This window comes from Camelina sativa, chromosome 10, assembly GCF_030686135.1.
Source record: "Camelina sativa cultivar CO46 ecotype springtype chromosome 10, ASM3068613v1".
Lineage (NCBI taxonomy): Eukaryota > Viridiplantae > Streptophyta > Magnoliopsida > Brassicales > Brassicaceae > Camelina > Camelina sativa.
The window spans coordinates 25,158,925-25,174,932 of record NC_141889.1 but is presented as its reverse complement, the minus strand read 5'-3'; the positions used below and the strand labels follow the sequence as shown (position 1 = coordinate 25,174,932).

At 33.0% G+C, this 16,008-nt stretch overlaps 1 protein-coding gene, 1 long non-coding RNA gene and 2 pseudogenes across 3 annotated transcripts; 3 read left to right on the top strand and 1 right to left on the bottom strand.

Moving 5' to 3' along the window:
* Positions 1-1,395: 1,395 nt before the first annotated feature.
* LOC147937329 (uncharacterized) lies at positions 1,396-2,950 on the top strand. The gene is made up of 2 exons (XR_015567999.1): positions 1,396-2,521; positions 2,639-2,950. It is a non-coding gene; the product is annotated as an uncharacterized LOC147937329 (long non-coding RNA).
* Positions 2,951-3,437: 487 nt separating this feature from the next.
* Positions 3,438-5,606, top strand: LOC104719684 (phenolic glucoside malonyltransferase 1 pseudogene; annotated as a pseudogene). The gene is made up of 2 exons (XR_015568045.1): positions 3,438-3,545; positions 3,639-5,606. The product of XR_015568045.1 is annotated as a phenolic glucoside malonyltransferase 1 pseudogene (transcript).
* A 3,940-nt stretch (positions 5,607-9,546) lies between these two features.
* LOC104719685 (uncharacterized) lies at positions 9,547-10,341 on the bottom strand (annotated as a pseudogene).
* Positions 10,342-15,043: 4,702 nt separating this feature from the next.
* Positions 15,044-15,855, top strand: LOC109126943 (uncharacterized). Its single transcript, XM_019230914.2, has 3 exons — positions 15,044-15,201; positions 15,397-15,461; positions 15,628-15,855. Exons 1-3 carry the CDS (start codon positions 15,135-15,137, stop codon positions 15,739-15,741), a joined length of 246 nt encoding a protein of 81 aa, XP_019086459.1. The 5' UTR covers positions 15,044-15,134; the 3' UTR covers positions 15,742-15,855.
* The last annotated feature ends 153 nt before the right edge of the window (positions 15,856-16,008 follow it).

The following is a 16,008-nucleotide window of genomic DNA, read 5'->3' as shown; positions in this document are numbered from 1 at the left end:
CATTCTTTAACATCATTCTTAGTTAGTTCATGTTTTCATAAATCATAAGTACATACTTAGGCAAAACGTGAAGAAGAAAAAATGTTATAATACAAAAGAAAAGAAAAACAATAATAATAATTGAAAAGAACGATTTGTGTAATTCTTTGGATTCTATCAAAGTGAATAATGACGATGGACAATTTCGTTGAATGTTATGGTCTCTTGCTTTTAATTTTAAATCATGATGTATTTTTTTTATTTTCAGGACAATGTTTTCTGTGACTTCCGAATCACTCCAAGTAGTAAATTTCAAGGAAACGAAGGGAACAATATTTTTTTTTTTTTGTTAAAAAGGGAACAATATTTGTGAAGACGAAATAAGCGCATTGCATGAAGATTTGCTTATACACATAATTAATGTTTCTCCCGACCAAAGATGTTGTGAACACCATGTTTTTGTCGAAAAGGTGGAGGTCTATCTGGAAAATGGTGCCAAGTCTCGAGTACGAGGAAAGTAGAGACACTGAACGTGATACAAGCTCGAGCTAACTCGGCCGTTACGATCCGGTTTCGTCGCCAAACTTCTCGAACCAAGGAAGGAGTGGTTAAGGGACAAGCTGCTCAAGCCTCCAAACCACGAACAAACACGTAACCTAGGGAAGACGAGATGCACCACACGAGCTGCGAGATTCTCGTGATAAAACACAAAGGTTCTCTAGTTATGGAGTATCGGGTCTCGACAAAGTTGAGAACGAAGAGGCTGCGTAAACTAGGGCAAGCTTAAAAGCAAATTCTTATTTTATTTCATCGTGAAAAATAATGATACACACGGTGGCTTTTATAGCCAATTACAAGAAATACAAAAATTAAAATAAAATAAAATACTCTATACTCTAGAGTTTATTGTGCAACCGTCTTAATTGAAATAACTACGGGGTGGTACTGGTTTGAGATTTATGAAGATTTTTTAAGAGTTTAACAAAATCATTAAAAGTGAATAAGTGAAAGATTGTTAAAAATTACTAGAGAGTTTTGTTGATTAGTTTTCTAAAATCTTGTAAAGTTCTCCAAACAATCCCTGTATTTTTGTGATACTTTCTATGACTTTATTTTGTAAAAAACTTGTTTTAAATCATGAACCAATAACATAATAATTGAACTCATTAAAAATCCTAGATTCTTTTGTTTTAATTGAATAACACAAAACTTTTAATGACTTTATAAAAGTCTGAATCCAATAACCCAGATTTGTTAAGATTTTAAATGACTTTTTACAAATCAGAAACTAATAACACTAAACTTTAACAGACTTTAACAAAATCTTGTTTTAATAACAACAGATTCTACCTAACATTTAAAATCTTTAAAACTCTATTTAAATCTTAAACTAATAACCCCCGCTAAATATGGCTAATTTAATCCTGCAAAATCAACGCAATAAACTCATTAAAATAAAAAAATGGAAATAATTCAAAAACTTACCTTCACAGATCGGTAATGAAGGAAAGTCTTGAGCTTGTTCACCAAGCCTTGGTTCTAGACGTTCTCCTAGTCTTCATGCATCCTCTATGTTGATCACAAGGAAGTTGTGAGCTTGGGCCTGCGAGCCCACCAGTGGCCAAAAGTCACTTCGGAATGAATCCAGGTCACGACTCACGGTGGAAGGTGGTGTAACGTCTTCTTCATGTTGGTCTTGAATTGTAGAGAAAATAGCTCGACCCAATGGCTCACGTGGAGGTGGTGATGAGCTGACTTGTTCCATGAGTTTTTCCACGTACTTGTTGAACTTGTGTTGAAGCACTTTAGCTCGTTGTCTTGTTATGGCTCCATCAAAGACTTGTGGTGCTTCTGGTTTAGATTCTTTGTCCGGTTTTGTTGGACCATCCGGTTCAGTCACTACAAGAAAACATGGAATTTCCGACTGCAATTTGCGACTTAAAACACAATCGCTAAATTTAGCGACTGAATTGCGATTGTTTTGCTACTCAATAGCTACACAAATAAAACAGTCGCCAAATAGACGCTAATTCGAGACTAATGTATATTGTCGCACTGTAGTCGCCAATTTGCGACTAATTTGGCGACCGGTTTTTCAGTCGCCAATCGTTGCGACTAAGCAGCTACTATTTAGAGACTGATTTATTTAATTTGGGCCTTAAACCAAATTTGGTCTGTAAGAAAACGGCCCAAACCCAAATCGATCTCATCTTCATCCCGAGAAAATCCTAATCCCTCATTTCTCTTCTTCCCCGAGAAAACCCTAGATCTCAATTACTCTCAATCGGGAACCCTAAATCTTCATCCCGTTCTTGTTTCTCTTTTGTTGTTGATGGCCGGAGTAAAGAAAAGAGGAGGAGGAAGAAGAAACTCCCCAAATCCCACCTTTTTATGTATCTTTTTCTTCTCCTTCGTCGCGACATCATTTCTCACTCGTCCTCATCCATGGCTAGTGTTTTTCAAGAGAGAGTTGAAACGTTGTTGGCCTTGTCTCTGGATTCTCTGTAACTAGTTTCCTCATCACCACACCCACCCACGGTTGGTAAGTTCTCAGATCTACTCGATTTTCATTTTTTGTTTGTTGTTGTTTTCCTATTTTTTTTTCAGTTTTAGATGTTCTCAGATCTTACTGGATTGCATGTTGTTTTGATGATTGTAGGTGATCTCGACAGGGCAGATTTCTTCACCGGGAGATCGTACTATCGGATGCCATCATCACCGTTGCAGATCCGGCGGCTGTGGAGTCCATGAACCCTAATTTTTTATGGACTTGTTTTTGTTACCTAATTTGGGCTTGTGTATTGTATAGGGCTCATGATTTATTGGGTTGTAATTGTAAATTTTTAAGGTCCATTATCATTATTTTGTTCTAATTCGGTTTGAATAAACCGAAACCGAATAACCCGAAATAACCGAATGCCTTTTCATAATCTGTTTTGGTATTACAAAATCAAATAATTCAATTTGACCAGATTTACAAGAAAAAACCTGATAAATCGATAATTAAACAGTCGTAAAACAGTCACGAAAACGTACACGGATCAGTAACCAAAACAGTCGCAAATGAGTAACCAAATCAGTCACTAAAGCGTTGCAACTCAGTCGCCATTTTAGGTACTGTTTCGCGAGGGAACAACGACCAAAACTATCAGTCGCCAATTCGTAGCTATTTGCTGACTCTTTAGCGACTGATTATTTTAGCGACGCTCTGTTTAGCGACTACGGTTTTTAGTTGCCAAACAGTCGTTACTAGGTATTTGCGACTGTTTAGTGACTGTTTTTGTAGTCGGCAATTCCATGTTTTCTTGTAGTGAGTTGGGATGTCCTCATTAGAACGTGTAAGCGTTTGGTGGTTTCTTGACAAGTCTTTGCACCTATACTAGAAAGCTTGTCTATCAAACTCAATGAACGTTGTCCTATTGACGCAGATATTAATAAGTGGATTGCAAACGCAGTTTATCTTGATAAGGTAGAACTTGATCAGTACAACTTGGCAGCCTGATGAAAAACTTCTGATACCTTTTTCCTCAACCACATCTCTCATCGTGTGTATGACCCATGCAATGGTAGATGTTTCAGCACCCCGGTACATTCGCTCTTTTTTTTTTTTTTGTGTGATCACATTGTCTCATCTACCTATGTTGATGTACACATTGAAGGTTAACTGTTGCAGTGCTGTTTACTTCACTCGGCTTACCACTCTTCAAATAACGCAATTGGACACAGACTGGATGGAACCACTTTTACTTTTGCTTAAAAATTCTCTTAACATTCTCATCTAATACTCTTTTTGAAAATCATTTAACATTGACCAGGTTGAATCCATACTTCAATATTTCTCGATTTTTTTTTGTCCTTTCTGTTTTTCAAAAGGAGAATAAATATCCTTCTATTGTTTTGTTAATATTTTATATTTACTAATTGGTATTATCTTCTTGGTTTTTGAAACAAAATTGAAAATTGAATTCCTCCTATCCATCTTTGTATTTTTCTTTGTGATAAAAAATTCCTACCCATAAAAATATATATCATCGTCGGATAAGTATCTCACAACACACAATGGTAAGGTGAGCAAAGAAATGGTTTCACCATCACTTAACATCATCGAGGTGGCACGAGTCACCCCTTCAAACTCCGACTCGTCCGAGTCACTCACTCTTCCTCTCACCTTCTTCGACCTTTTCTGGTTCAAGCTCCATCCAGTCGAACGAGTCATCTTCTATCGACTCACCGAAGCAACTCGACATTTCTTCGACGCAGTCATCGTCCCCAACCTCAAAACCTCTCTCTCCTCGTCCCTCTCTCACTATCTCCCCCTCACCGGCAAACTCGTCTGGGAACAACTTGACACCAAACCAAGCATCGTCTACTCTCCAAACGACGCCGTTTCATTCACCATCGCCGAGTCAAACGCCGATTTCTCACGTTTCACCGGCAACGAACCATACCCCACCACCGAGCTATACACGTTCGTCCCCGAGTTACGTGTCTCCGACGACTCAGCCTCCGTCGTGTCGTTTCAAGTCACGTTATTTCCAAACCAAGGGTTTTGCATCGGCCTAAAAGCACACCATGCCGTTTTAGATGGAAAAACAACAACCATGTTTCTCAAATCTTGGGCGCACGCATGTAAAAATCAAGATTCTTCTCTACCGGAGGATCTAATCCCAAATTATGATCGTACGGTTATAAAAAGCCCGACGGATATGGATACAGAGGTCTTGAACATTTGGCACTCAAGAGCCAAAATGTTCACCGGCGGTAAAGAACCAGAAAATCCCAAGAGTTTAAAGCTCATGTGGTCGCCGGAGATTGGTCCTGACGTCATTCGATACACTCTCAATCTCACTAAAGAAGATATTCAAAAGCTCAGAGATAAACTTAAGAGAGAATCCTCTGTTTCATCATCACCAAAGGAACTTCGCTTATCGACGTTTGTGACTGTTTACTCATATGTTTTGACGTGTATGATCAAAGCTCGAGGCGGTGATCCGAATAGACCGGTGGGGTACGTATTCGCGGTGGATTTACGAAGTCTCATGGTTCCACCGGTGCCGTCGAGTTATTTCGGCAATTGTGTCGCTTCTTGTTTTAAATTGCAGTTAAAGGCAGAGACTTTTATTAGTGAAAAAGGGTTTTTAGCAGCTGCGAGAATGGTTAGTGATTCGGTTGAGGCATTGGATGAGAGTATAGCATGGAGATTCCCCGAGCTTTTAAGGTCTTTGATGACTCTTCCACAAGGAGCACAGGTTCTGACTGTTGCGGGATCGACCCGATTTGGAGTATACGGGTTGGATTTCGGGTGGGGCAAACCAGAGAAAGTGGCGGTTGTGTCGATTGATCAAGGCGAAGCGATTTCCTTGGCGGAGAGTAGAGATGGAAATGGCGGTGTGGAGGTTGGCTTCTCGCTCAAGAAACATGAAATGGCTGTTCTCATTGACTTGCTTCATAACGGCCTCAAAGATTAAATTATTTTTCTTCCTCCACAAGAATAAAGCAATCCAATCACATGTTTAATTTAATCGTTGTTTTTGTTTCCGTCCGTGTTTTTATAGTCCACAAGGCGGGTTGTGCCCAACGGCTTCGGAACCACCTTTTTATTGGTCATAAAGCTAGTAGTTCCAAAATATTCTTTGGTTATTACTACTACTCGAAAAAAATCATGAAGGCCGTTATATATATACGAGGTTTCTAGTATAATATAATTAGATGAGGATCCCTTGTCTAATGTGAGGGTTTAAAATTTTATAAATTTAATTAAATTTAATAAAAATATATTAAAATTTGTTGTATATTATTCATAAATTTTATTTTTGTTATAATACACTGATTTATATCCATTTATAACTCTTTTATGTATATTACTATTAAAAGTGTATTTTTTACACCTAAATATACTTTATTTTACAAATATATTCTTTATTACCACCTATAAAATGTCTATATGAACACATTTAGCCAACTATTTACTTTCACTTCTGCATAGTTTTTTAATTACTAAAATTATTGGCTCAAAAACATTTTGAATAAAAAATATATTACATAATATACTAATTAATGATGTATCATCACAATAATGTATGACCACCATGCAAAAAACCTTGTCTCCGCCTTCATCCTTTATGGAAAGAACCTTGTCTCCGCCTTCATCCTTTATGGAAAGAACCTTGCGTCCAACCTGCTCTACCATGGAGAGAATCTTGGCTCCGCCTTCCTCCTTTGGGGAGATAACTTTTCGCCCAACCTCCTCCACCTTCCTCATTTGGAGAAATAACCTTGTGTCCAACCTTCTCCTCAATAGAGAGAACCTCGGCTCTGCTCTCCTCATGTATGGAGAGAACATGTTCACATTCTTTTTTCTATCTCAAAATGGCTTGCTCCGATAACCAATGAAAGTAAAAACTTTTTTCTACCGTCACAAAATCTTATAGTAACTAATGTTAAAAATTTTAATGTATTCGTGGAAGTATTTTTGACACACTATAATATAGTCTCTGTCTCTGTAACGCCTCAACCGCCACCTTGCTTAGTGAGCCTATGTCCACTCTCAGTCTATGGGCCCACCTTTTTAAGTGGGCCCTACGTCTATTCCCGCCCCGTGGATCCAACCATATTTGATGGCTGGTTTGTTACGTCTGAGAGGCTTTCCGCAAACTAGGGCGTCAGAGTTTTTGAGCTCCTATGGATCTATGAACAATGATTTATGTTTTTCTAATCTATCTATCTATGTTTGTTGTAATCTTGTGTTTGATTAGCCTATTTTATCTATCCATTAAGTTGATGAGCTTCTACTCTGTCTCCCTTTGGGATTGAATGAATAATCGTAACAATTTTGTTTGCAAAAAAAAAGGGTTTATGACCAATCAAGGTTGAAAAATTAGAAGAAAAATAATTTGACATAATTAAATAAACAATAGAAAATTATAAGCATGGTAATATATGAATCCCAAATAATTCAAAGATAAAAATATAAAATAAATAAAACAATCTTAAATACTACAATAAATTTTAAAATACGGTATTAGGAAAAGAAGACGCATATATTAATCTTTTTTTGGGTTAACATATTAATCTTACCTATTCCCAACTGAAAATGGAGAAAGTAGGAAAAAAATTTGGTTTAAAAAAATAAGAAATTTTACCTTCCCATTTAAAAAAATTCCTCAATTATAAAAAAATTGAAAGCAGTGTTTTTGAAAAAATTATTTAAATATGAGATGGTCTATTTTTATATAGAAGTAAGTATTTATAAAATTTGGGATGAATAATTAACTGTATATTTTTCTTAATCCCTTTTCTATTTTTTTGTAGAATTAATAATTTAAAATGAAAAATAAATAAATAATATTATAATTTCGAATTTTATGAAATGTTTATATATATAATCTCCTTTTAATTATTAAAAAAAACTTTTTATTTTTAATAAATTCTGTAATTTTTGATAATTATCTCTTTACATTATTAATAGTTTTTAAAACAAAATATTTTATTTTTGTTGTAATCAAATTTCTCCTATTAAATATTAACTTTTACACATGTTAAAACCTGAGATTGATAACTTGAAACATATCAAAATCTTGTTAATGACTAACTTTCAAAACCCAACTTTATATAATAAGATTTAGATATCTGTTGAAAATTTGATTATCTGTGAACATCCAAAGTCATGCACATAAAAAGAAACGAAAATACCAGCAGGTGAAATACGGGATATGCTGATAAAAAATATCAGATATCCGTACGCTAAATTGTGTTGGATAGAATAGTTGATCTCAGCAAAACTTAATGGTTTTGCTAACACCGTTACGGTATATTTGCGCACAAAATTAAAAGCGAAGGTACTAAATTCAAATAATTGTTTAGCGAAGGTATGTTTTCGAACAGTAATATAGTTCATGTATGAATTCAACATAGTCCAATAGTGAAGGTATGTAAACGCCGATTTTCCGTTTTACTCTTTATTAATATATTTATAACTTTTTATCGGTTAAAACATTAAAACAATATGGATAGAACTGGAATATTCACCAAAAAAATTGCATTCAAAATTTAAAATGATAACTAGAATGAAAATTCAAAAGCGACAACTAAATTAGAAAAGAGTACTTTTTTGCAACTCCATTGTCGCCCCCTATCTTTGCGTAAGTGAGCATCGTTTTTTTTCTTTCCTTTTGGGTTCTTATTCAATCAATTATTTTATGGGTCAATCTGTTGTATAACCAAAATCACTAATATAATTAAGAACTAGGGAGCTGCCGGCAAAAACTTTTTTAAAACAATTATTGTCTAAACTTTATTATGGTCAAATATAACACTAATTCAATTCTTTTATACGCTTGTATGGGCAGATATATTTTTAAATAATAGTTCAACTAATTTAACAAACCAAAAAGTAAATTAATTATAAGACTAAAAAGGATTCCAACAAAAATGTAAATAGAAAAAAATTAACCAAAAGAGCAGCTATAATTTAATCTTCAATAATAAGAAACAAAAATAATTTTTCTAATATAAACATAAAGTAATATAGTTAGGGGAGTTACCCGCGAGCATTCGCGACCAAATGTAATTAACAAAAATAATTAATATTTTAAAATTATAACTACAATTAGAAATTCAATTCATGAAAACAATAAAGCATATCAATAGCATCTCACCATAGATAAACAATCAAATCACATAATAGTAAATCCAATTCATTAGAATCGAATGTTGTGACTGAGCGCCTCTATATTGATAACAATTTTATAAATAGAAATTTTCTTGAAACAAATATTTATAATAGATTATAATATTTATTTTTCATTTTTTTTTTAAATGGTAAATGGGATATGAATATTTGATTTCCAATTTTTTTTTTCAACCATTAGCAAAAACATTCGTAGGGAGCGGGATTCGATCTCGGGTGTGATGGTGCCTAGTGCATTAAGAACTTACCACCGGCCACTGCACTAAGGTCACTTCACTTGATTTCCAAATTTTTCTAATTTTCGTTTAAAAAAAAAAATTTGTGTTTATTTTCAATAGTTTTTTCCTAATTTGTTTTCTTTAATCATCCTCCTAATTATAATCGTCAGGATCTTCTATCTTATTTAGAGTTTTTGCTCATCCTTTTAGTGATGGAGTATCTAGCCAAAGAAACATAGTTTTTTACCGGAGATTTGTAGCAACCTTATGAGATTTCTTCGGGATTATAGAAGATTGTGTCATATCTTCAACTTAAATAGATATTTGTAGTATATCCTCTTGAGTTTTTTTAGTTCCTTCTATCTAAGTCAATTTTTCATAATTATCTATAGAAATTTAATATTTTCAAAAATAGAAATTTTTCTAGAAACAAATATTACAATATATTCTAATATTTAATTTCTATTTTTAAATTTTTTTAAATGTGATATGAATATTTCGGCTTCTTGAGTTGATATGAAATTTGGCAACCAAAGGCCTCGATAGTTCTACTATTTTCTGATCTGCTTTCGTCCCAACTGGAAATGTAGATTGTATACATTCGATAAGCCTCCACACATTTGTTAATAGAGACATTTGAAAATTCCCTTGGATGTAATCATCACTTTCCACTTTGGAAATGTAGAAAAGTATATAATGTGTAGGGTTGAAATCGTGCAACCAACGTTCTCCGATCAATTATATAAAGCTTGATCGGCTGATAGTTACATATTTTAGTTTGGTTACGTATTTTACTTATTACTGATTTATTTGAAATATTTTCAAAACATGGATATGCTATACGGTCAACTTAATTATAAGTAAACCGAGTAAATTATTTTTGATCGGAAAATATAGCATATATGCTATATGCTTCCTCCGTAACCACCACCACCTCCTCCATAGCCGCTACCACCTTCACGGCGACCACCGTATCCACCTCGGCCACCGCCGCATCTACCAGATACGTAACCACCGCCGCTACGGTAACCACCACCGCCACCACCACGGCCTCCTCCACCGCCGCCGCTTCCTCTTAACTGAGCCTCATTCACAGTGATGATACGGCCATCAAGCTATTTCCCGTTCATCTCCTCAATAGCATCCCTCATGGATTTCTCGTCCTTGGAGGTGACGAATCCGAATCCCCTTGACCTTCCAGTCTCACGATCGTTAATGATTTGTAAACAAAAATCAAAGAGAATCACACAAATCAGCAAAAAAACCAATCGAAGACGACTTTGTAAAAAAACACGATGAAATAGATCGATCTCAGAGCTCATAAAAGCAAGAACATGAACGTACCGATGGGACAAAATTATTCAAGAGGGGTAAATCCCTTATATATTAAAAGAGAATTATTCTCGAGAAAAAGCTTACATGTTGTCGCCACAGATCTCCATACCCAATTTACTGTTCATCTTTAGTATTCCAAAAAATTACGTAAAACTGTCACTGCTATATATATATATATATATATATATATTTTTGTCAACTCCCACTACTGTTTAATTTATATTAAATTACACAATATTTTGCTCCTATAAATTCTATATTTGCCCAAAAAACATATAATCACCAATTAAAATGACATAAATATACATACTTTAATTTGGATAACTATGTAGTTAAACATTATATATAAATATGTAGCTATAGTATTTTTACAGAAATCTTAATATTTAGAAAATCCAGTCCAATAAAAATGAAAACAAGTAATAATATATACCAATAGCTGAGATATTTAGGGATCTAATGATCAATTAAAATTTATAAAATCCAGTGATATAATACCATAACTAAAACAAATTATATAAGGGATCTAATGACCAATTATAGTCTTTTCCCTCACGAAACAATTTTATAATTTTATTTCTCCATCAATTACGGACACATATATAACTTAAAAAAACTAATAATAATCCAAATTAAAAGAATTCTCCTTAATAAAATACCTTCTGGTATCTCCTATAAAAAATATTCACGCTTTATATACCATTTTGTTATTTTCCATTCTTTTACTATATTATTTACATTAAATTGTCATTAGTATAACTAAAGAATCTTTTATTCAATAATTGAAGGAAATCTATACTATTAATTGGGGAATACACTTAAGGGTTTTAAAAAAAATCATATCAAATATCCATGTTGCTAAACTGACCTAATTTACATATTAAGAAGAAGAAAAAAAGATTAAACAACAAATTTATTATATTTTAGGAAATCGTTCAAATTAGTTCCATAGTAATCAGGTTATGAGAATTTTGTGTGGGTATATTCATGTATGACAAAATACGGGACAAGAATTTTGGTAACAAAAATTCACGCAGAACATATGTGGACATATTATTTACTTATATGAATTACAAGGAATAGGGTTTTTTTCGGGTCAAAAAAAATTTAAACATTGCAATCAGACATATTAGACGGGTTTGATCGCTTGAAAATTATATTATTAAAAAAATCATGCAAAAATAACTCCGCACGTACGTGCGGGTCCGAACCTAGTAATATATTAGACACAAAGATCATATTATTTTCCAAAAAAAACAGAATTATCAATTTAAGATGAAGAAGAAACATTAATCACAAGTACTTATGAAGAAATATTAGTCATAAATATTTATTTAAATAATAGCATAAAAATATTTAAATCTATTTATAAACAGAAAGAAATCAAAGTTTGTAGAAAATTACCATAAAAATAGAATCCACCATAGTTTTTGTGCAACTATAATCATTACAAAAAAATATTAGCAATCGTTTTATTTTTAAAAATTTAGGATTCAGGTTAGCTAAAATTAATACATGAATTTCATTATATTTAATTTTGTAGACCCACAATTATGATCAATGATCATGTTACATATAAAAAAAAGTTTCTTTCAAATTACTAAACTACAAAACAAAATATAGAAAATAATATAACATATATGTTTTAAAAGATGGAGAAACCATAGACTTTGACGCGTAATGCCCCGACCGCCACCTCTTAGTGGGCCCATGTCCAATCCCAGTTCATGGGCCCACTTTCCTTAATGGGCCTCACGTCCTCTTACTAGGCCCGTGAGCCCATCTATATCCGACGGTCGGTTTGCTACGTCCTGGAGGCTTTAAAGACTTGTTACCGTCCCTACAAGTCACCATATAATATTTCCCTGTGTTTTGTCCTCACTCGCACAGTTCTGATAGTCACTTCCCGGAAGGTAACCCATTCTGAGACTACTCCAGCATAGTCACTTCGTGGAAGGTCATCTATTTTTCATAATGTGAACTATTATGGTATGTGTGGAATATTTATGTTTCTATAATAGAATTTGCAAATTTAAGTTTTTGTAAATATATATGATAAGGAAGGGAAATAATTAAACGAAAATAAAAACAAGAACATATACACATGGTGGAGGTGACTGTGCATGTGGAAGTAGAGTAGAGAGGGAAACCAATTATTCTTATGACATAAGGGACAAAAATGTCATTATTATAGATAATACATAATATGATAAATTGATGGTTAGTATTGTTTGTTAGTTAAATATAGTTTTTTTTTTGTTTTTTTTGCCAAATTCTCTAATTATATTTTAGGTTTTTTTTTTGCTTTTGGGATCAATAATACAAGTTTTTCTTTCTGGTTGAAGAATGGGAGACCAAGCCTCACGTGTTTTATTAAAATATCCAAATGAACTACAAACAGACACGTTGAGAACGTGAAATCTCCAGAAGGTCATCCCCTAAAAATGGTGCTATTACATCTGGAACAGAACAAAAGTATGAAAACTTAACGGTAATGATAACACATAGTTAGCTAATGTATCGACAAGACAATTAGCTTTCCTATACACGTGAGAGATACACATAAAAAAGTTCCTTAAAATAAAGCCATGGGTTGTACCATGAAAGACAACGAATAATACTCACTAATACATGTCATTAAAAAGCCCACCACCATTTCTGAATCAATCTCCAAAGCTATCTAGGTTCAGCCAAAGGAGCGAATCAACGCCCAATATTCAGTGCAAAGCTACCCTGCCACTCACCTATCTCATTACGTAGAACCCCTCCTACAGTAGCTGATCATGGATTACCATGAGAGGCCCCATCTGTATTTACTTCCAACAAACTAGGTTCTGGTGGCACAACTCTGATTTGTCATAGCCACTTCCAGAGCTAGATCTTCGAGAAATCTGACTCTATCTCTACATTTACCTCTCTCGCCAAAAAAAATTTCATACCGCCACTTCAAACCCAACCAGACTGTCATTGCCAAGGTAATTGACCATGGACAAGCCCCTCTGGTCACTCTGTCTCCCAAATTAACATAAAGCTATTCGAGAAACGACTGAGCAAAAAACACATTCCTCTTTCGTACTGGGATCAGTTGCAACCACACACCCGACACCGACATAGTTGGACAATCAGGCAGAACATGCAAAATTGTCTCCACTCCATTACAAATCGTACAAACATTCCAATCACATAAATGTTTGTGTTGTCTTTCACCATTCACCATAATCGAGGGTATTGGAAATTTGTTCTTCACGTAGAAGCCATTCTAATTTGATTTGTTTAGACATTTTAATTTATTTAAAAAAAAAATGCAACAAAAATGTTTAAAACTGGGTTTTTGGTCATTTGTTCAAAGAGTTGTGTTACTCTAGTTATCACATTCGATTATGTGTCATTCTAGTTATTTTAGCAAAGAGTTGTGTCAAACTAGATAAATTTCAGTATAAACAAACATTGAAGAGTGATTGCAAAGTTAGCAAACTAGTCATCGAATATAGGTGAGCCCACGGCCGAGAGCCATAACCCCATCCTATGAGATCTACTTAAAAAATAGGTCCATAAGACGATAATGGACATGGGGCCCAATAAAAAGTGTGGTGATGGGTAGTTTTTTATTTGACTACATTATAATATCAATTAAAAACCAAACATCTATTTACAAAAAACAATTATGGCTTAATTTTATAACTTGACTAATCAAAACATTTTTGCCCTTTAAATTATGTGAATCCCTAAACCTAACAAGAAAATTATTCTGACATCATTGTAAAAACACAAATCAAAATCTAAATAAATTGCATTAAGAAACAGAATAGAGAAGAAGTAAAGCAGTTCTAAATACATACATATTAAAACAAACAATGTATGAAGAGATGATAAAGACAGAGCAATTTGTACATGGGCTAATTACACTAACACTAGAGGAGAGTGAGGTGATTAAGGATTGAGAGGAGGCTTATGATAGGAAACATATCTTCGTAATACATATGTATAAAAATAACTTTTTATTATTGATTATCAGTGTCTTATGAAGATTTTTGAAGAGTTCAACAAAATCATTAAAAGTTAATAAGTGAAAGATTGTTAAAGATTGCTAGAGAGTTTTGTTGATTGGTTTTCTAAAATCTTGTAAAGTCTTCCAAACAATCCCTGTATTTTTATGATACTTTTATGACTTTATTATGTAAAGAAAGTGTCTAAAATCATGAACCAATAACATAATAATTAAACTCATTAACAATGCTAGATTCTTTTGTTTTAGTTGAATAACACCAAATTTTTAATGACTTTATAAAAGTCTGAATCCAATAACCCAGATTTGTTAAGAATTTAAATGATTTTTTACAAATCACAAACTAATAACACTAAACTTTAACAGAGTTTAACAAAATCTTGATCTAATAACAACAGATTCTACATAACATTTAAAATCTTTAAAACTCTATTCAAATCTTAAACCAATAACACCCACTATTGTATGTTTATTTCATTAGTTAATGGGCTACTATAGGCAACATATCTTCGTAACAATGTAAACATATTGTATAAAGATATTTTCTTATGATTTTTTCCCTTCTTTTTCTTTTTTGGTTTGAAGGAAAAAAAAGATTCTTTTCTAATTACTTTTGATTTTTTTTGGAAACTAATTGATAATTTAAGGACTTGTAAAATATAAATATGTTAATTGTCTGAAAAAAAAATCAGTACTAAAAGATTTAGTTTTAAATGTAAATTAAGAATGAAGACCTATGTGCATATACATTAGTGGATAGCTGAATATAATGGTAAATATCTATTTCTTTGTCAACACAATACCACAATGTGTATACATATATATATAGAGAAGCATGCGTTAGTTCTATAACTATAATATACAAAACCAGACTATATATATCTTGAGTTCTCTCGGATAGAAAAAAATGTTTTCAAAGATGAATCTAGTGACTCTTATATCGCTCTTGCTCATTTCTCCATTGTGTTCTTCAGGTAATTTGAAAGTATCATAAAACATCTAATTTAATAAAATAATGACTATAATTGATGCATGATATATTAGTGTGATGTGAAAAACTGTACGTTTAACATAGAAGATGTTGTCTAATTGTTATGAATTTCACATCTGTACTATATATACTCTAACAATATGATTCTTCATTGATTAATTCACCTATTCTTTCTTAGGATTTGGGTTTAAAGAGGGCCATGGAATTGAAATTGCTCACACCAACCAATATTCTGTAAACAATGTAAGCAATACTATTAACGAAAATACATATTTTCATAGATTTTTCTTTTCTTTCGTATTTGTTGATCAATAATTTTTAGTCACTTTAAAAAAATAGATCAGCGCGCATATGATAATTGTGGTGAAATTTTTCATCAAACCAAACAAAAAAAATTGTGCTTATATAGGTTGAAGAGAGTATTTCGAATATGATGGATTATCCGGAACCAGGCCCAAACCCAACACACGATCCGACAAAACCTGGTTATGGTTATCCTCCGCCACCGCCACGGGCACAATAGATGAACTAAGATTCATGTTGAAGCAAATATCAGATATATGATATGTACTATCAAACTAATCAAAAGAAAATGAATAAAATGTTATAATAAACTCTTGAACCAAAATTTTATGAACTGTCAGTTGTTTAACTCCTTTCGTTGGGTGAAGTATTTTTTTGAATCCTTGATTTCTTTTCAAGTTATTAAACTCTTGAACCAAAAATTTTTATATACTCATCAGTATGCATCTTAGTTTTATCAATTTGGTTTTGCAAAAAACACATACGA

Excerpts from the sequence above, each read along its gene's own strand:
- LOC109126943 (XM_019230914.2), top strand. The coding sequence starts at position 15,135 with ATGTTTTCAAAGATGAATCTAGTGACTCTTATATCGCTCTTGCTCATT. Across the intron at positions 15,202-15,396 it reads TTCTCCATTGTGTTCTTCAG|GATTTGGGTTTAAAGAGGGC; the intron begins GTAATTTGAAAG and ends ATTCTTTCTTAG. Across the intron at positions 15,462-15,627 it reads ACCAATATTCTGTAAACAAT|GTTGAAGAGAGTATTTCGAA; the intron begins GTAAGCAATACT and ends GTGCTTATATAG.